General features: G+C 46.3%; 1 protein-coding gene across 1 annotated transcript; it reads left to right on the forward strand.

Annotated features, from left to right (window-relative positions):
* The first annotated feature begins 237 nt into the window (after window positions 1-237).
* MCM2 (minichromosome maintenance complex component 2) lies at window positions 238-20,820 on the forward strand. Its single transcript, XM_056846930.1, has 16 exons — window positions 238-243; window positions 2,099-2,292; window positions 3,505-3,680; window positions 4,572-4,835; window positions 6,138-6,357; window positions 8,077-8,284; window positions 9,719-9,853; window positions 11,658-11,849; window positions 12,555-12,648; window positions 13,781-14,031; window positions 14,424-14,550; window positions 14,908-15,020; window positions 15,813-16,055; window positions 16,539-16,721; window positions 18,581-18,736; window positions 20,589-20,820. The coding sequence occupies exons 1-16, from the start codon at window positions 238-240 to the stop codon at window positions 20,697-20,699; spliced, it is 2,673 nt and encodes an 890-aa protein (XP_056702908.1). The 3' UTR covers window positions 20,700-20,820.
* The last annotated feature ends 409 nt before the right edge of the window (window positions 20,821-21,229 follow it).

Consider the following 21,229-nt stretch of genomic DNA (forward strand, 5'->3'; position numbering starts at 1 on the left):
CTGATTGAGCTTCCACGCGGGCAACGTCACGCCGCCGTCACTCACGATCGGTTAATATTCATGAACGCGTCCTCCGCAGTTCGTTCGCGATGAGGCCCCGCCTTATCTGCATATTCAGTAGGTGCTGGGTTATTATTCATGAGCTTTCGCGGGCTTTTCAACCACGTGATTTTGTTTCGCGCGGAATCCGGGCTGCCGCTGCTGTAGTCGGGAAGAACTGTGCAGGTCGCTGCAGAGATGGCGGTGAGTGGGTGCTGCTGCTGGCCAGGCCCGCTGTTAGGGGGTCGAGCAAACTATCCCGGGGGTGGTGTTGCGTTTCCCTTTTCCTGGCTTGGATGTATTCTCTCCCCTTCCCCGTTCATACCCTGGCCGCTTCCCCGCAAGGTTATTGTGCGCCAGGCATTCCCCTAGCTATTGGGTGGTTCCTTTTTAAAAGCTTCCTTCCTTGCTCAGTTGGGTACTCTGGGTCTTTCCGGTGTGTGTGTGTGTGGGGGGGGGTGTTCTAGGAGGAAGGGGTCTGATAGCATTAGGCAGATCCCGCATCTTAACAGTTCCCCTCGCAGGAGGGGAAAGTTTTCCTGTTTTGTTTAAAGCAGTGGTTCCCAACCTTTTTTTGACCAGGGACCACTAGGACTTTTTTGTTCGGTGCAGGGACCCCAAGGTTCAAAATAAAAATTCAGAGAATTTGAAAATAAAGTTTAATCATAACTGTTAGTTAAACATTAAACTTAGAATAATCTTTGAATGTATATTTTTATAATAGAGAACTTTTAATTGAAAATATTAATTTATTATGGGTTTATAACTTTGTTTCGCGGACCCTAATTTAGTTTTCACGGACCCCTGGTTGGGAACCAGTGGTTTAAAGTCACGAATTTGTATCCAGGCAATCCGCCTGCCCAATTCTCGACTGTACGATTTCAGGCAGCAGAGGGGACTCACCGGCGGAAATACGCTGCTTTGGTGAGGAGGGAACCCTTCACCCACCCCCAGAAAACTAGCATGTTGAGAAGCCTATCTTTCCGACTCTGTGTATGTTTTTGGTGGGGTGTGCTCTTAGGCATGTGAGGTCCCTCCTATATTTTGAAGTGGTACATTGAGTACATATTGAGTACAATTTTTTCCTCCCCTTTCCTCCAGTAGCTCAAGGACACATGGGGAGGGGCCGTGGCTCAGCAGTAGAGCATCTGCTTGGCATGCAGAAGGTCCCAGGTTGAATCCCGGGCATCTCCAGTTAAAGGGACCAGGCGAGTAGGTGATGTGAAAGACCTCCGCCTGAGACCCTGGAGAGCCGCTGGCCAGTCCGCGCCATAGACAATACTGAGTTCGATGGACCAACGGTCTGATTCAGTATAAGGCAGCTTCATGTGTTCATACGCTGAACTCACTTGCTCCATTTTATGCTTACAACAACCCTGGGGTAGTTTAAACTGACGATGAGAGGTCCAAAGTGAACTTCATGGTACAGTCGGGATTTGGGCCTAGTTTGACCCTTAAAGCAGGACAGCAAGTCCAGACACTTGTAATTTTACTTTTTGTAATCTGCCTTGAGCCTTGGTGAGAAAGATGGGCTATAAACAAAGTTTATACCTTCAATGTTGATCTTCTGCCTTCAAAAAGAAAAAGAAGAAAGCTGCATCCCAAGAAAGCAGCTACACTTTTACTTGTTGGGGATCCCTTCTGGGATCCGTGTGGGAAATTTTCTTTTTCTTTTTTGCCATACTTTTATTTTATTGTATAATAATAGATACCAGAAAATATAGAACAACCAAAACATACATATGGGAAATATTCTTGTTCAAGATAACAGAGATAGCACCTTCTTTCCAACAAACCTCCCTACATTTCATAAGTTGTTTGCAGAATATATTAACTTCCCTTCCCTTCTTAGAGCATTCCTTCCCTACCAATACACTTTTTGAGTCTATGGGAATAAACGGTTGTTCACAGAGAACAATTTCCTGGGTTTGGGTGGGGGTTGCATTTACTGTACATGCTTGTGGTCTTGAAAATTACCTCATTTGCTGTATCTCTGCCAATAGGATGCCTGCCCTCTCCCACTGCAGTTTTTTAAATTTGTCACTGTATGTTTTCTTAGGATTCTTCTGAGTCGCTCAACATGGCTACCAGCCCTGCACGCAGTTCTCGGCGTGGGGATGCCCTCACTTCCAGCCCTGGGAGAGATCTGCCCCCCTTTGAGGATGAATCTGAAGGGCTTCTGGGGACGGAGGGCCTCCCTGATGAGGAAGACGAGGATGATGGGGAAGAGCTGATTGTAGACGGGATGGAGCGGTAGGATGGGTGCTTGCGCTTAGGATCCTTCTCTGGAAGCAGATTCTATGAATGATGCCTTGGTTTGTTTGCTTACTGGAAACAGGGTTAGCCTAGAAGCTGTGGTCTCCCAAGGTGCAAGAGTTCTTCATTTGTCAAAGTTATCCATGCCTAAGCAGCTTGGGTTTATTTTGAAGGCTCCCATTAGACATGAGTGTATGCCTCTTAACATATGGAAAAGTCCAAGGAGTATAGGTATAAATCATACAGTTAATTAAAACTGAGAAGCAGCAGTGTGATGTGGGCCTGTGGGTTTGGACTTTTTTGCAGATAGGAACTATGCAGCGAGAGGGCCACATATAGGCCTAGGGGTGGAACAGGCAGGTGTGATCTCTTTCCCCACCACACGTAAATAGCCTGCCCAGAATTGACCCTTTGAGCGATACAGCACTTTTCGGCAGTTGCGAGTGCTTATTGCTCTCGTGGAGGTGGGGAGAAGGGTTCTCTGGAAGGGATAGCCCACATCAGCATTCAACAAAAGTGGGAAGCTGTTCCCACTTTGTGGATATTTAACAATCCTAAACAGAGTTGTGGAACTGGTACAGTCCCAATTCATTCTCCTTACTGCTCTCCCTGGACAGTGGAGGGGGTGATCTAAAGATCACAGAAGTTGCATAAGTGGGGTATTTTGCTGGAAGGGTCAGATCTTTCCCCCATCAAAATCCCTTGCTGGGTGTGCGTATATGTACCAATGCATGAAAAAAAAAGTGAAACACTTGGGAATTGTTCTTGGAATACACTGCTTCGGAGACTGTGACGTATGGAAAGAAGTGGCGCCTATGGCAGTCTGTGTTGTGGCTGAATCTCACAGCATATTCTGTCTGTTACAAATGAAATAGGGGAACTGTTTTCTTGTCTCCAGTGTGGGAACATAGATGCGCCTATAAAACCTAACCTCTGCACATCATGGTAGCAAGTTAACATTCTTTTTATTAAATGTATATCAGCATTTTGAATGCCAGGTTATAAATAGGAGATGTACAATTTCTGCCATGCTGTACTTTAGATTTCTGATATAGAGATGGCAGCACCCAAACGGCTTTTAGAGACAACTGAGAACACGAGTATCTAACACAAGTGTGGGCTTTCTTCCATTGATGGGCTTCATGCCCAAGTATCCAGAGCATTTGGTAGTGCCGTACAGCTGGCTGATTGAGTTCTGTGGGCCTCTAGGGACTACCGGCATATTCCAGAGCTGGATGTCTATGAAGCTGAGGGCTTAGCCATGGATGATGAAGACATAGAGGAACTGACCGCCAGTCAAAGGGAAGCGGCAGAGCGGGCGATGAGGCAGAGGGACCGCGAAATGGACCGTGGCCTGGGCCGCATGCGGACTGGTCTACTTTATGGTATGTCTTTGAAGCTTGGAGCATTCACCTAATCTACCTCTTGAAGACCCCCCACTCATGGCATTTCCCCACAACAAATGGTTTACTCTGGCATGGTTCTCTTCACAGTGGTAACTAAGCCTTTAAGGCATGGCTTTCAGGCTCACATTGGGATGTGAACTCACCTAGGTTTTGAGACCACTGAGACTGGATCCCCAGAGCTGCTCATAGCAGATGGCTTTACTTTATTATTACTATGGTCACTGACCAGAAAATACACATTTACATACACAACACATCCAGATGAGGACAAAAGCAGTCCTCGATAGGGCAACACCAAAGGACCAATCCATAACAGCAGCAAAACCACCTAACCTCTTGCACAATTCCAACACCGAGTAGCAGATGGCTTGATGAGACGAGTAAGAAGAAAAGACGGGGGTGGGGGTGGGGGTGGGGAAAGGAACATGATCACACTCTGAAGGGTTGTCACATAGAAGATGACGAGGACTTGGCCTAAAATGCTCCAGAGGGGCAAGACTCAGTCTAACAGGCTTTAGTTACAGGAGGGTAGGGTTCAAGGGTTAAGAGAACTGTCTTAACGGTAAGGGTAAATTGACAGTGGAACCAGTAACCAGGTGGGTAGGACTTAACCTGGGTGATGGTTTCCAGACAGAGATTGGACAGCCATTTGTCAGGAATGTTCTCAACTTTCTGCACTGAGCTTGGGATTGGCCTAAGTGACCTATGAGAGGCCCCCTTCTGACTCTTAGGGGAGGATAAGCATGAGACCAAGTCATGTTTTCTGGGAGCATATGCAGAGGATCTTACTTGTGCACTTGGAATGCTGTAGTTGGAATTATAGATGGTATATGCATCCTCATCTGATCTGACCCCTCTCACTTCATCTAGAGAGCGATGATGAAGACGAGGACCGCCCTTTGCGGAAGAGGCGCATGGCTGAACGAGCTGCTGATGGCATGGAGGATGAGGATGAAGACATGATTGAGAGCATTGAGAACCTGGAAGACATGAAGGGGCACTCAGTGAGGGAGTGGGTGTCTATGGCAGCTCCTCGGCTTGAAATCTACCACCGCTTCAAGAACTTCCTGAAGACACATGTGGATGACCATGGCCACAATGTCTTTAAGGAAAGGATCAGTGACATGTGCAAAGGTGCAGCTGAGTGGGAATAGGGGAGTGGAACAATGTGGGGGGGTGTAGGCTACTTTGCTGTCTACATAGAGACTCTCTCCTCCATATTTTTGCCTGCTGTTGAAACTCGGACCCCCATGTGCTTTCTTTCTACTTCAGCTGGAATTGTCCTTTCCAGCCTTTTCACTTTGGGGGATATACACGGGGTTTCCTACAGTTGGTCCCATAAGTCGGAAATTCCTTTAGCGGAATAAACATTGTACCCATTGCAGGAGATACCAGAGCTTGTCCTTCAGTCCCTTATTTTGACTGTGGATGTTCAACATACAACTTCTCTTCCTCCATGGCTGCCATTCGGGTGACTCATTTAGGAACCATCTTGTTCATAGAATAATTCCCTGTGGACAATTCCATAATTATTATTGCTGCAATTTATTCCTGTACTGAAAAACAATTTTTATTCTTGTTAGTCACAACTATAATCCATCTCGTAGTCATCTTTACCTGGTCATTACAAACTTCATAGAGAGGAATTTAATAGGTCAGATAAAGTTTTCTTATGGCCATTTGTACTGTTTAAATATCTCTGTATCTAATTCCAAAGGGCTGGTTCCCATGGAGGTAGCAAAATATGCATAGTGAACCAGCCAGTACTATATTTGAGGGTTCTGCAAACCCAGGGAAACCCCCAGGTTTGGAGAAAAATCCAACTTGGTAGAGAAAAATGGAGGGATGGTGGTAAAAAAAACCAGAAAAAAATTGTCACTGACATCTTCACATGCACAGATGTTGTAAGAAAGCAAATCAGCTACAGTTCCACTTATCATTTTTGGATTCCATAGCAATGCACCACAAGTTCAGTGGTTGTCTTGGGAATGATGGCTAGTATAAGGTGGAGGAGGCAGTCCTGAGCACAGTGGAAGAGAAGTAACAGGGGAAATGGGTTATTCTCTTCCACAAAATTTCTCATAGGTCCCCACTTGGTAACTGTCTATTAATAACAATGCGTTATATAGTATTATGTCATGTCTGCTTCTGTTTCTGTAGGGTTTTGTTTATAAATTATTATTCAATGGGGAAACCTTTCAGCTGATATTCAGGATGTTTTCATATTGTTGGTGCTGTTGTTAGTGAATATAACATGCCGTATATTTTAAAGGGTAATGCAACAATGAACATAAGTGTTGTTATGGGAGGTAATAGCATTATTTAATGGGTGGAGAGTTCATTCAATGCTTGACTTTCTTTTTTTGCAGTGGTTGGGGTGGGAAGGAAGAACCTGGCCCTATTATGTCACAAGCTCACCTCACTTTCTCTTGGCAGAGAACAGAGAGAGCCTAGTGGTGAACTATGAAGACTTGGCTGCCCGAGAACATGTCCTTGCCTATTTTCTTCCCGAGGCTCCAGCAGAAATGTTGAAAATCTTTGATGAAGCAGCCAAGGAAGTGGTGTTGGCAATGTACCCCAAATATGACCGGATTGCTCAGGAAATCCACGTTCGCATCTCCCACTTACCTCTGGTGGAGGAGTTGCGGTCGCTCAGGTGAGAAGTCAGCTTGGTTTCTGGAAGGACAAACTCTTGGCAAAACACTGCAACATGCACCTCTGCCAATTTTATTTCAGTAATCTGTTTAGGAAAGAGGCAGTGATATGAGGTGGTTCGTGTATTGAGAATATTTGCTTGCCCCCTTTCCAGAAAAACTACTGAAATGGAAAACGTCTGTAATGAAAAGCTATAACAGTAGATACTTCTCTCACTCTCTCAGCCTTTACAGAGCCAGCCCTCTGAAACTTTGGGTCTGAGTTTGTTTGTTTTGTAATATTGGCAGTCTGTCTTTTTCACTGAGACTCAAAGCAGAATTCACAGTGTGAGTCCATGCAGTCCAATAGTTTGAGACATCTAATAAGTAATGGAAGAGGACTAGGATTCTGGGTTAGAAACAGTGCAAAAATATTAGCTGTTATGTCAAAATAATACAGAAAATAGAATTACAAAAGTAGACAGTGTAGTAAGAGCAGGATAATACATACCATTAACACATAATCCATGCCATAAAGAGTGAGCATAGACTACAATCCTGTTCTCTTTATAAAAACACCTTCCTGAATCATTCTGTTCTACTGATTTGCTGTCCCCAGTAAAGGAGGTGCCCTTAAAGGTACCAGGTGTACAGTTAATCCTGTTATCCTTGCATTTGTGACCAGGACTTTTAAACTTGGCTTGTTAAATAGCCACTTGCCTGATTGTTCAGTGGCAGCACTTGAAAAAAACCAGGAGGAGAGTGAAGTAAAGTAGATTTTGAAGGGGCAAAGTGTATGTTACATTTTCCTCATTTTATTAATATTATTCCCCTCCAATGTCTTTGCTCTAAGTTGCTTTAGCTTTGCCTTGTAAGAAAAGTGTCATAGTCCCTTAAACACCTTTCTGTATTTGCATTATTTATTTATTTATGTCCCACTTTTCTCCCCAGTTCCAGACTCAAAGAGGCTTTTATAACGTCATTACCCCTCTGTTTTCCCACAACAACAGCCCTGTGAGGTAGGCCAGGCTGAAAGTTTGTAATGGGTCCAAAGTCACCCAGCAAGCTTCCATGGCAGAAGTGGGGATTCAAACCTGGGTTGCCCAGGTCCTAGTCCAACACTAGGGTCCTGTTGTTGTGAGAGCCAGCGTGGGGCAGTGGTTGAGAGCGGTGGTTTAAAGCAGTGAACTCTGATCTGGAGAACCAGGTTTGATTCCCCACGTAAATGTGCACTAAAAGGGGTAGGGAAATCATCGTATACACAAGACAACATCCTTATACTCTGTAACCAACTTAGCTACTGTCCTAATGAGGCATTGTACCTCTTTGGAGTCCCCAAATTGCCTGGGAGAGCTAAGGGCTCCAGAACATCCTGGTCTAGAGAGCAAGCTACTTAGGGCCATTAGCTGATGCCAGAGGAGAGCATCTTTGAAGTGCACCTGTAGTGGTGAAGACAGTTTATTGAGTCTTGTTTTAGCATATTAGCGGCAACTGAGTTTTTTCTCCTCCATCCTTGGATTATGAGCGTGCTGGTAATTTCAGCTTGTTTCACTAAGCGTTGCTTAAAAATCAGTTTACTCAGAACTGAATATTTCTAGGGTGTTGTGCCTGTTCCAGTAGTATTCTGGCATGGTCCATCATATGCCAAGGTAACAGCGGGACCATTGAGATCACTTTTCCTAATCTGAAATTAGAGGTTCTGCCTACCCTACCGTAACCTGGCTTCTTGCCTTTCATTACAGGCAGCTGCATTTGAACCAGCTGATCCGGACGGGTGGGGTTGTAACAAGCTCTACGGGGGTCCTCCCCCAGCTCAGCATGGTCAAATACAATTGTAGTAAATGCAGCTTCATCTTGGGGCCTTTCTGTCAGTCTCAGAACCAGGAAGTGAAGCCTGGATCCTGCCCAGAGTGTCAGTCTGTTGGCCCCTTTGAAATCAACATGGAACAGGTCAGTGATGCTTGGGGACCGGGTTGGGCATCTGGAGTGTCTGGAGAAACCAGACACTTCAGAGTCCGTGTGTTAAGGCAGTTGCATTGCTAACAGAATTGGAGAACGAGCCCAGAGTCCAGCTCTTTGGGTGGAATGGAACAGATGGTTGCTTGCTGGTGTAAGATGATTTGTAGATGGTGATAGGGCAGGTGCACTTGGGTTTCCCTTGTCCTAGGCCCTGCTTCACTGTTACCTTCCCGTAGGTGTCCTGTGCTAAATTCAGCAGCTTAGGACCCAAGAGTATGCAAGCACCTTTATATGCCTTCCCTTTATCCCATTTCTGAGCTGACTGCATTCTTTGTGGCAGCCCTTTCCCAGGTCACTTACCAAGCAACTGATGGTCATAGGGCTTCACAGCCCCAATTGTCCAAGCTCTGGAGATCTGAAAATCCTGCTGCAACATATCTCCAACCACTAACCTGGTAGTAGCTGAAGCGGCACCAGTCTTAGTTGCTGGACTGAAAGTTTTCATGGGACTTGCAGCATGGGCTGTGTTGTTTGGCATCTGGGCATACTGAAGAGTTGTGGCTATTTTTTTTCTTCAAGGTGTAAGCTGCATGGTTGCAGTATGCATGCATGCAGGGTTGCAAGAGTCTGACTTGTGTGGATACCGCACACTGAAGCAGGCTGCTGGCTACCAAATTAATAATATGGCTCAGGCCTTGGAGACCAAGTCTTGTAGCATTCTCTACAGATACATACTAACATGCCTACTCTCCTGGAGATTTATTGTGTGGACATGAGATCAAATGGCCTGTCTTTGCTTTAAATCCACGATGTCCCATTTTGAGCCTTGTAAACCCTGATTAAAAGAGCCCTGTGGCGCAGAGTGGTAAGCTGCAGTACTAGCTCGTCTCACGACCTGAGTTTGATCCCGACGGAAGTTGGTTTCAGGTAGCCGGCTCAAGGTTGACTCAGCCTTCTAGCCTTCCAAGGTCGGTAAAATGAGTTCCCAGCTTGCTGGGGGTAAAGGGAAGATGACTGGGGAAGGCACTGGCAAACCACCCCGGAAGCAAAGTCTGCCTAGGAAACGTTGGGATGTGAAATCACCCCATCGGTCAGGAATGACCCGGTGCTTGCACAGCAGACCTTTACCTTTTAAACAGTGATTGTCTCTGTACAGTTTTCTGCCTGAAGACTTAGGCCTTATCAAATGTTGCTCTTGTGTTTGGATGTATAATAAAGTTTGATTAATAGAACTCATCAGCCGTTAGCACTGGATGCATTCTTGCAATGCCGCATTGCATGGTAGCCCCATCTGTTATTGTTTTGCAATGAATATTCTGGAATTTGGGGGCCCTCAATTTCCTTTTGTAATTCTGTGCCGTTCATCAGTGCAGGCTCCACTATTAACTCTGAATCTCCTAATAATGCATATTGGTTCTCCTTCAGACGGTCTACCAGAACTACCAGCGCATCAAAATCCAAGAAAGCCCCGGGAAAGTGGCAGCTGGCCGGCTCCCTCGCTCCAAGGATGCCATTTTACTTGCTGACTTAGTGGACAGCTGCAAGCCGGGAGATGAGATTGTAAGTATCAGGTCCAGAAGATGGAAAGGCAGGACCAAAACACTGACCCCATTCATAGAGTTTAGGAAAGGGGTCCTTATGGAAAGGAGAATAAAGTAACTTCTGAAACAGGTGTACATCTTTCCAAAATTTCTCAGGGGTTGGGATTTTTGTTTTGTTTTTTGCACATGCAGCAGAAAATAGAAGCTATAGTTGCTGGCATGGAAAATCACCCTCAGACTAGGAATTGCTGTCTATTAACCTGGCATCCGTTTTTAGCGTCCATGGAAATGAAGACAGGTTCCTGGCATGCGGTGCAAATCTTCAATGAGCTGAAGTGTATTGCTTGGAGAATAAACTCCATAGCAATGTGATGGGTTGAGATTGAAGTGCTTACATGTAAAGGTTAGCTGTAGGGCTGTTCAGGTCGTATGTTAATTTTTCCACATGTTGCGTGCTTTTATCATTTCTGCAACCATTATCAAAACATGAGTCTTGAAGACCATTGCAGAAAGCAGTGGCATTCATACAACTCGTAGGCTGAAAGGGCTCTTGATAAATTAATCCCGTAAGCCCCTTTTAATAAAACAGATTCACAGCATTTAATACCTTTGGCAACTTGTTCCCTGAACAGATCAATCATGTACATGGCATAACAGAATCCACTTTGATTCATGTCTGATGGTTTCTGCAGTTCTCTGAATGACTGGGAATTCCCCTAGTACCGTGTTGACGAACCTATGGCACGGGTGCCACTTCCGGCACGCGTAGCCCTTTCTGCCGGCACGCACGGTTCCTCCAAGCCGCTGGCCTTTCCGGCTCTGCCCCACCCCGGATGGGGGAGGCTGTAGCCCAGGGGTGGGGAACCTCCGACATCATTGGCGGTGGCCCCCGGACTCTCCCACAGAAGCTGCCGCCATTGCCGCCGCTGGAGCGTGCGTGGCCAGCCAGGCGGGTGGGAGAGCGGGGAACAGAAGCCGAGCGCTCACACTCGGCATGGCCGGTGGCTTCTCCAGCGCCCTCTGGGCCTGTGCGGGCGGAGGGGCATGGCTGGTCGGTGGGTGCGAAGGAGGCACCCTCTGCCCCACCCTGCTCGCCTCTCACAAGCCTGCCGCCGCGCCCCACCGAGTGGCAAATCCAAGGCAAAACCTCCCATGCATAAATGGCCTCTTTCTTTTTCTGTCTCCCTCTGTCCTTTTCTTTCTCTCCCTTGCTCCATTTCTTTCTCCCTTTCTCTCTCTTTTTCTTTCTTTCTCTCCCTCCCTTCCTTCCTTTTCCCCCTCCCTTCCCTTCTTTCCTTCCTTCTTTCCCTCCAGCGGCTTCTCCGGCACCCTCTGGGTCTGTGCGGGCGGAGGGGCGTGCAGTCCTATTCCACCTTTGAAGTGCCCACAAGCTATCCTCCAAACACCTTTCCATTTGTCTTGATATGTAGAGAGAAAACACTAAGGAACTAGTTGCCAATCTCCAGGTACTAGCTGGAGATCTGCTATTACAGGTGATCTCCAACCAATAGAGATCAGTTCCCCTGGAAAAAATTGCCACTTTGGCAATTGGACTCTATGGCACTGAAGTCCTTCCCCAAACCCCGCCCTTCTCAGGCGCCACCCCAAAAACCTCCCACTCATGGCGAAGAGGAACTTGGCAACCCTAGCCTCTCCCTCTGGGCCCCCTCTGGGGGTGGTATTCAGGTTAAATTGCCGCACTGGCACTCGGCGATAAATAAGTGGGTTTTTGGTTGCAGTTTGGGCACTCGGTCTCTAAAAGGTTCGCCATCACTGCCCTAGTACCTGTAATGTTGGAATGTCCTTTTTCTCTGCCTTTCCAGGAGCTTACTGGAATCTATCATAATAATTATGATGGTTCTTTGAACACAGCCAATGGGTTTCCAGTGTTTGCCACAGTGATTCTGGCCAATCACATTGCAAAGAAGGATGACAAGGTAGCAGTTGGGGAGCTCACGGACGAGGATATGAAGGTCATCGTCGGCCTCTCCAAGGATGAGCAGATTGGAGAGAAGGTGAGTGTGATTCCAAAGTTCTGCCATTGGGCTGTCTGTCTATGACTCTAAGGCAAGGAGTCGCATGTCCAAAATAGAAGAGAAAGAGAGTTTCTTCCTCATTGTGTACCCTGACTGGGAGTAGCCACTTCTCAAAAACATTTTGGAAAATCAAAATAAGTGTGCTTTAAGATGTGCATCATATTTTTATCCCTCCCTTCTTCCAAAGAGCTCAAGGTGGCATACATGTTTACAGTAAAGAGCTTGCTCCTTACTCCAGGAACGTTCCTGTAATTGCAGTATAGTTGGTCTACAAGACAGGTGGCCGGAGCAAATAAATTGTCTTCTGTGTCATTGGCAACCAGTTCCTATATATAATCTGTAAGCAGTTTGTGTTGATCAGAAGCTGGGTGTGTTCTTTTGGTTCTTCTAAGTAAGAACTTGGATCTGGGTGGTTTGGAGGGAGAAATTGGGGGCTCCCAGTGAGGACTGTTTCTGAGGTTACATTATGATGTCTTACCTTTAGCTTTGCACACACTGAGGTTGACACAGTATGATGATATCAGGCCTCCCTAACACACACACACACACAAAAACATGTTTGCTCTCAATCACAGTTTTCCCTTGCATTTGAAGCAAACTGCTGCAGCGTTCCATTGCAATATGCATGTCTTGTACAGTTCTGGCCATTCTGTATCATGGGTGACCTGCTGGTTTTCCTTCCAGATCTTTGCTAGCATTGCTCCTTCCATTTATGGGCATGAAGACATCAAAAGGGGCCTGGCCCTAGCCCTGTTTGGGGGAGAACCCAAAAACCCAGGTAAGTGAAAGTGCCAGTTCTCAAAAGAAGCTGCAAGGTCAGTACTGCTTTTACATGTGTGCCCTGAGTTGCTCACAGTGACATCTCCTTTGGGGCTACAGTTATATTACATTGGAGAGAAATCTTGATCCACAGTTGCTTGGAAAGGTCAAGTACCTGCAGCCATCATTTTTGTACAGTTCTTGTATCTCACTGCAGGGAGAGAGGAGTTGTTAGTTTTACCTTTCAGGATGTTACACGAGACACACCGAACCATATCTTCTTCATCTCCCCCCTCAATGTTGAAACTTATGAAACTGTCCTTAAATTCCCAGATCTTGCATCAGGAAACAAGTTGGCTACTTATAGTGCTGTCGTAAGCAGAGGTACACCCTTTTAAGTCTATGGACTTCAGTGAATTTAGAACTTAGCATGGCACTGTTAGTGTCTCGTTGTCTTTTCCAAGGGACCACCAGGGTCATCTAGTCCAATCCCCTGCACAGTGCAGGAAACTCACAACTACCTCCCCCACACACACCCAGTGACCCCTACTCCATGCCCAGAGGATGGCCAAGCTGCCCTCCCTCCCATGATCTGCCTACGGTCATAGAATCAGCATTGCTGACAGAAGGCCATCTAGCCTCTGCTTAAAAACCTCTAGGGAAGGAGAGCTTACCACCTCCCCAGGAAGTCTGTTCCACTGAGGAGCTGTTAGAAAATTCTTCCTAATGTCTAGACAAAAACTCTTTTGATTTAATTTCAACCCATTGGTTCTGGTGCGACCTTCTGGGGAAACAGAAAACAACTTGGCACCATCCTCTATATGACAGCCCTTCAAGTACTTGATGGTTATTCTATCCCCTCTCAGTCTTCTCCTCTGCAGGCTAAACATCCAGATGCATCTCTTAGTTTCTGTTGTAGGATCTTTAGGTATGATGCTAGGATTCTTCATCCTAAATATAAAAGGCAATGGGTGTTGGGAATAGTGGGAGGACAGGCATCCATAGTATAAAATTCTGCATTCACTTAATTGTTCATGTTAACATGCCAATAATGCATTCGGTAACTTATTGTTCCACTAGAGGGCAGCACCAGCATTTAAAGTTTGCTCCCCATCCCAGACTGGATTCATTTTTGATCTTATGTGCTTTAGGGGGGAAACACAAGGTCCGTGGTGACATCAACGTTTTGCTTTGTGGGGATCCTGGAACAGCCAAGTCTCAGTTCCTGAAATACGTGGAGAAAGCGTCCAGCAGAGCTATCTTTACCACCGGCCAGGGTGCTTCTGCTGTCGGTCTCACCGCATATGTGCAGAGGCACCCGGTGAGCAAGGAGTGGACCCTGGAGGCTGGTGCCCTGGTGCTGGCAGACAGGGGGATCTGCTTAATAGATGAGTTTGACAAGGTGAGTCAAGGTCTGGGGTAGACTTCAAATTTCAGAGCCTAGATTATTGCAACTCTTTTGAACCTGACAGCTGGGAGGCAAAGGAATGGGCAAGCAATGGCTGGTAGTCTGTAGCTAAGGGTTTGCTTGCCTGGAAAACTGGCATAGACTCGGCTGCAGATTTGGACGTGGAATCGAGACAGCTATGCAGAGTATGGACAGATCAATAATGCTAGGCAGCACTAACTGTAGTGTCCGATGAAGTCAGTTTGATGCTTTCTGCCCTTGAAGATCCTTAAACACACTTTTGCTGGTGTCTCTTTGGGAACGGGTGTTACGTTGAGCCTCTGCATAATCAGGTGTGTGAGCCTCACTCAGCCAGCAGGTGTCTGAATTCCTTTGTGATCCCTCAGATGACTGATCAGGACAGGACCAGCATCCACGAAGCCATGGAGCAGCAGAGCATCTCCATCTCAAAGGCTGGCATCGTCACGTCTTTGCAGGCTCGCTGCACTGTTATCGCTGCTGCCAACCCCATAGGTATGGATGGATGGACCATGAAAATAAAAAAGCATTTGCTGCTCTGCACTGGACAGGAACAGTCATAGGTGCTCTGGGACACTGGCAGGATGGTGCTGCTGCAGTCGTCTTGTTTGGGGGCTTCCTAGAGGCACATGGTTGGCCACTGTGTAAACAGACTGCTGGACTTGATGGACCTTGGTCTGATCCAGCAGGGTTTTTCTTATTTTCTCTGCTGCCTGTTAGCCGATCTGAGAGAATTACTCCTTTGCCTGTAATAAAGGTGAATCAGGGCTAATTCAGAAGGGAAGATGTGCACAATATTGACAATCCTGGGTTCAGCGCCTTTTTTGAAATGAGTTTTTCTCCTTTCCCTAGGTGGCCGCTATGACCCCTCCTTGACTTTCTCAGAAAACGTCGATCTGACGGAGCCCATCATCTCTCGATTTGATATCCTGTGTGTCGTCAGGGACACAGTGGATCCTGTTCAGGTGTGTGACTTGGCGAATTGTTTCTGACCTGAGCAAGGTTTAAGGACAGATCCGTGAGCCACCCTCTTGCACAGCCCAGGCCACGAAGCGCAGGGGAAGGGGAGTCAGTGCGGAGTGCAGGAGTCTAGCTAATGAGGCCTGGGTGACAAGGTCCACTCAGAGGTGACATTCAGTGCACACAGTTAGGTCAGTCACTCACTCTTGGCATAAGCTGCATTGCAAGGTTGTTGCAGATATAAGCTACAGAGGGGGTTCATGTTTGCCACACTGAGATACTCGGAGGTAGAAGTTGGTTTTTACACCACGATTTTCTCTACCTTTAAGGAGTCTCAACCCGGCTTATAATTTCCTTCCCTTCCTCTTCCCACAACACACCTTGTGAGGTAGGTGGGGCTGAGAGAATTCAGAGAGAACTGTGACTGGCCCAAGGTCACCCAGCAGGCTGCATGTGGAGGAGCAGGAAATCAAACCTGGTTCTCCAGATCAGAGTCCACCGCTCTAAACCACTACACGTTGAAAAGGCAGGATCAAATTGTAAATGGTACCTGGGGGAGACTGCACCCTGACAGCAGAGTATTGTCACTTTTGCTGGTGCTTTAGTTTCCCTCCCCCCACCCACCACCACTGCACTTGAGAATAGCAGGATCACATAGAAATCGAGCCCATCTTCTGCTAAACTGTTCCTATATTTCCAGCCTGGTGTTTCTCTTTCCCTCTGCACAAGGTTAAGTATTTGATATACCTCAATTCTGTGACTTCATCATCGGTTCTCTTTCCTGAATTCTGCTGTAGGATGAGATGCTGGCTCGGTTTGTGGTTGGCAGCCACATCAAACATCACCCCAACAACAAGGACATTGTGAATGGAGACTCTCAAGAGATGGTCCTTCCTAATACTTACGGTGTAGAACCCATACCACAGGAGGTCCTGAGGAAATATATTATCTACGCCAAGGAGAAAGTCCATCCCAAACTCAACCAGATGGACCAGGACAAAGTGGCCAGGATGTACAGTGAACTTAGGAAAGAATCAATGGTAAAGCAACCACTGGAGGAAGTAGGATTTAAGGCAGTGGGGAGAGGGGAGGTGCAGAGGTCTTAGCAGGTCGTGCTACCTGGATTGCATTAACTGAATTGCCAGGAACTGAACTGAAGATCTTTTATGTGTGCCAAACATGCGCTATACCACTCTTGCCTCATAAGTGGAACAGTTAGAGCTGTTGCGTCCAAATCAGCCTGGAACTTATTTAAAGAGTTCATTTACTAATTTAGTTGGTAGACCGGAGAACTGATTGCCTTCTCGGCATTGTTCTCTCTATGCCAGCAGATGGCACACACTCCCTAAGTTCTTGGCATAGTTTGAACATTTAAAGTTCTCCAGTCTCCTGCGGGCTATGTATCTTGCTGTTGTTAGTTTCATTTCTCAGTTTTTTTACACACTACTCACGGAACTGTAAACCCATATAACATCTGGAGGAAAGCCCTCTTGTGTTGTAGGCTCATTCCATTGTTCCTTTAGGCAACCGGAAGTATCCCTATCACTGTGCGTCACATTGAATCCATGATCCGAATGGCCGAGGCCCACGCCCGCATGCACCTGCGGGATTACGTGATGGAGGACGATGTCAACATGGCCATCCGGGTGATGCTGGAGAGTTTCATTGACACGCAGAAGTTCAGCGTTATGAGGAGTATGCGGAAAGTACGTGGGGATGGTTTTTTTGTGAAGTTGCGTAGGCTTGCAGTCCTTTTTGAACATGCGGGAACAGAACAATTCCCATGTACACAGCAAGGGGTCCGTTTTCCCTGATCCCCTCCTTCTGTGGTAGACCTCCACCCTCCTGCTATTCTTGGGGGTCCACATCCCTCCAAAGCAGTCAGTATTTGGAGGGGGGGTATTTCCTTCTATCCATGGAAATTTTACATAGGGATCCAAGCCAGTGACAATCATTACCAAAACTTCAATCTTTGAAGACTGGGAACCAAGGTCTGGCCCTAAATTTTCAGGTGCCCTAACTTCAGGGTCTAGCTCTTTGTATGTTATATATGCACATAATCTGTATTGAAGCTGCTAGAGCACTGTTTTCATCTGTGAGAATGGCTGAGTTGGGTGGGATGAAGACATTTCAAGTACCCACAAGCATTGTATTTGGAATCCTGCCCATTTTTCCATTTTTTTGGTAGCACAAATGGATGGACCAGGGGCAAGAGTCTCACTGCAGATGTTGCTAGCCCCCCTTTCATGTGCACACCCTCCCAGCCTGAATGGATATCCTGCCAGAGTAACGCAGTGAGCAAGTCCCACGAGGCACACACAGAACATGGGGAGCACTGCCATGTTCTGTGTCTCACAGGAAACCGTGTAGCGGTGAACACAGCAGAGCATCCTAGAAGGACCAGGGGTGCGGTAACACAGTCCTACCATGCTGGTGGGTGCAGCAGAATATTCTAGAAGGATGGAGTGGCTGCAGTGCCTTGTAATCTGGAGCACTCCTGACTGACAGAGAAAATATTCTAGAACAAATCAAGAATCTGTTTTGCAGAGTTAGAATGATGGGGGCAGGCCTTTGCTTTTTAAAACCATACTTCCAAGTGTTTTTTATCCATTTGTATCTGTTTGACATAGGACTGCTAAACTTGCTGAAACCACTGCCCTTCTGATTCTTGATACAGCACTAAGCGACCTTATTCGCAACAAAGCGACCTTATTCGCAACAAAGGATGATCAAAATAGTGTTACTGTGTTAAAGCATCAAGTGTTGTACTTGAGTTTGTGTGCATGCATTTATGTGAATGTTGATTTCCCTTCAGAAAATAGTCATGGGTAGCTCACAAAATCTAAAAAAAAAAGGAAAGTAAGAAAGGTTTTGTGTGTGCCCTAAAACATTTCAAGAGGTTGGACTGTAGCTGGCTTCCCTTGAAAGGGAGCTCAGCAGCTGTGGTACCAGAACTGAAAAGGCCCTGCCCCTCATCTTCCTAGTTCTTGCTTCACAAATGGGTGGAAATCTGAGGAGGCCCCTTCTATAGACTGTCATGTGCTCAATTTCATAGGAGAAGAGGTACTTTCTAAGATGCTGCCACTGGTCTGTATTCTAAAGTTGGAAGCAGTTACTCTGAATCTTGATCACTTAATAGATGCAAAATAAAAGATTTCACTAGTGGCCACGCCTCATACCCCTGAAAGGCTGTTCTGGTTGCTGTGTATTGCTCAGCTCTGAGCTCTTACCTGAGCTTTGTCACTAATATATGTGCTTCAGCAATGTAATGATAAGAACAGCTGTAATGTTGGAGAGCTGTAATTGGGCTTTCGTTCTCTCTTAATTCCTCATTGCTATGCATCTTTGAAAAGCCCAGTCTTGTGCTTCTTCATAGAAGGTCCCATCTGTGATGGTCTGGAGATGGATAATGGCTTGGTGGCTCATAGACATTCCCTCAACTTTAAAGCGGAGATTGAGTTGATTTGGGGAGAGGCGGTGTCAAAACGTGCTTTATCTTTTGTTTTAAAAAATGATGTTGATGGTGGTGACCCTCTCAACCTCGCTTTCTATTCTTCCCACACAGACGTTTGCTCGGTACCTTGCCTTCAGGCGGGATAACAATGAACTGTTGCTGTTCATTTTGAAACAGCTGGTCTCAGAACAGGTGATGTATCAGAGGAATCGTTATGGGGCTCAGCAAGATACCATTGAAGTGCCAGAGAAAGACTTGGTCGACAAGGTACAGGACGTCTCCTTTTTCCCTTGTGCATTTTGTGTTAGGAGCCTGAACCTTACCTGTTCTAAGCCTTTCCCGCATTTCCCCTTCTGAACTGAAAGGATGTTGGTGTTAGTTCATGCGTACTTGAGTTTCTAGAAGTGGGTGAGGGGTTCTTTGCCCTAGCTTTTTCCGCAGTCTTTACGTACTTAGTCCTGGAATTGAGTTGTTATTGGGAAGAGCTAAATATGCATTGGCAGGAAAGATTCAGAGCTCGCTACAAGGATACAGCATTCATTTGGTGACCATGAGAGGGCGGTCTTTGCAACATGAATAGTGAATCCAGTCTGCCGCTGGACGTTCACTTGAGAAGTGAAATGGGCTTGTACTTCTTCCAGTTTAGCTGTTGTGTTCTGGGGCAACAAGTGAGGGCAGCTTGCAGCAACTCTCCAGGAATAGGTTAGACTTCTTTCTATCAACTCAGTGGCTAAAAATTAAGATTTTTGGAGGATTCTAACAGTGGCAACTTTTCAGTCCCTGGTTGGCAGTGTAGTGGTGGTTGTGTTTTAGAAATCACGTGCTCTCCACAAAACGAGAGGTAGTTTCGTTTATTTTTAAGCAGAATTAGAAGCTCTTATAGGCACATCTTTTCTAGACACTTTCTTATTCCTGTCCTTGTTTCAGCTTTTGTTAAGTATACGGAGAGATGCAGTAGGAATGGAAGATGCTTTTTTTTCTCCCTTTCCTTCAGTACTGGATTAATTAAGCGAGTATTCTAGATTTGCAATGCCATCCTAAGCAGAGTTACATCCTTAGAATCATAGAGTTGGAAGGGACCACCAGGGTCATCTAGTCCAACCCCCTGCACAATGCAGGAAATTGACAACTATCTCCCCCACCCCACCCCCTGTGACCCCCTACTCCATGCCGAAAAGATGGCCAAGTTGCCCTCCCTCTCATCATCTGCCTAAGGTCATAGAATCAGCATTGCTGACAGGTGACCATCTAGCCTCTGCATAAAAACCTCCAGGGAAGGAGAGCTTACCACCTCCCAAAGAAGCCTGTTCCACTGAGGAACCGCTCTAACTGTCAGAAAATTCTTCCTAATGCCTAGACAGAAACTCTTGATTTAATTTCAACCCATTAATTCTCTATTTGGTTCCCTTGCAAACCCGTTGGTGTCAATGTATTTCCAACGGTGTAATTGATTAGAACGCCACTGTTGGTTCTCCCCAAGGCAGGCTTCGGGCCAGCCAGGTACATCCCTGGCTTTGTTTGTACAGGTGCCTGTATAATTAAAGAGTGTACATAACTGCCTCTTCATGGCTGTTGAATCAAGTAATGCAAGAACAACAACAGTGGGTGTTACGAGAAGAGGCAAATGCCAAGCCAGTACAGTGGTTGTAGCCCTGCCCATGTCTGTTTCTGCTGAGATCCTGATGAGTAGCCATGTTAGTCTGTCACTAGCAATAGAAAAGAGTAGGAGTCCAGTAGCACCTTAAAGACTAACAATATTTCTGGCAGGGTATGAGCTTTTGTGAGCGACAGCTCACTTCAGATACAGCTAGAACGTGAGTCCATCTGTCCTTAAGTAGAGAAGCGTGAGTGAGACACACAATGGCAATGAAAATGTAAAAGCATGATGTCCATGCCACCAGTGAAGGCTGTGGACCTCAATACTCTCCGCCTGAGCTGTGTCTCACAAAAGCTCATACCCTCCCAGAAATTTTGTTAACCTTTAAGGTGCTGGACTCCTACTCTTTCCTACTTTAAGGTACTGGACTCCTACTCTTTTCTACTACTGGGATCCTGTATTTTGTGCTTGCTAGAGAAACCAGCCTTGGGTTTTTTAGCTCCTGTCTCTTCTCTCTTCCAGGCTCGCCAGATCAACATCCACAACCTTTCCGCCTTCTATGACAGTGAGTTGTTCAAGATGAACAGGTTCAGCCGTGATGTGAAGCGGAAGCTGATTCTGCAGGCGTTCTGAAGGTCATGAATTCCTGAGTAGCTGCAGAGAAATAAGCATGTGGAACTGTGCTTCGCATAGTGATGCAGCGGAAAAACCACCTGACCACTTCTTAAGGCTTTGCAAGAAAGACCTAGAAATTCTGCTGTGCTGGAGGACTTGCGCATAAGAATAAATGGAACGGACCTGAGTGTTTGAAGCCCAACATTCCTCTAGCTGAGCTTGTTGGATAAAACCCCAAAGGAATGCTTTCTGCTAGTTCTGTGTTTGAAATTTGCCCTGATTTGGGTGGGGGAATATTGTCAGAGTTGCTTGTTCGATTAGGAGTTTATTCTTTCCGTAGCAGGGTAGCTTTGGATAGCCTAAACAGGCAAAGGGAAAGGAAGTATGAGTGAGTTGTGTTTCCTTTCCCCTCATGCTTAGGAAGTCCAAACTGAGCCCACACGTTTCCCTCTTGGAAGACGCGCTTGTTTGCGCCTGATACGGAGACAGCTTGTGCATCTTCCCCAGAGTAGTGATGTGTGGACTTGGCTTCAGACGCTTGAAACTGG

Source organism: Euleptes europaea, chromosome 1 (assembly GCF_029931775.1).
Source record: "Euleptes europaea isolate rEulEur1 chromosome 1, rEulEur1.hap1, whole genome shotgun sequence".
NCBI lineage: Eukaryota > Metazoa > Chordata > Lepidosauria > Squamata > Sphaerodactylidae > Euleptes > Euleptes europaea.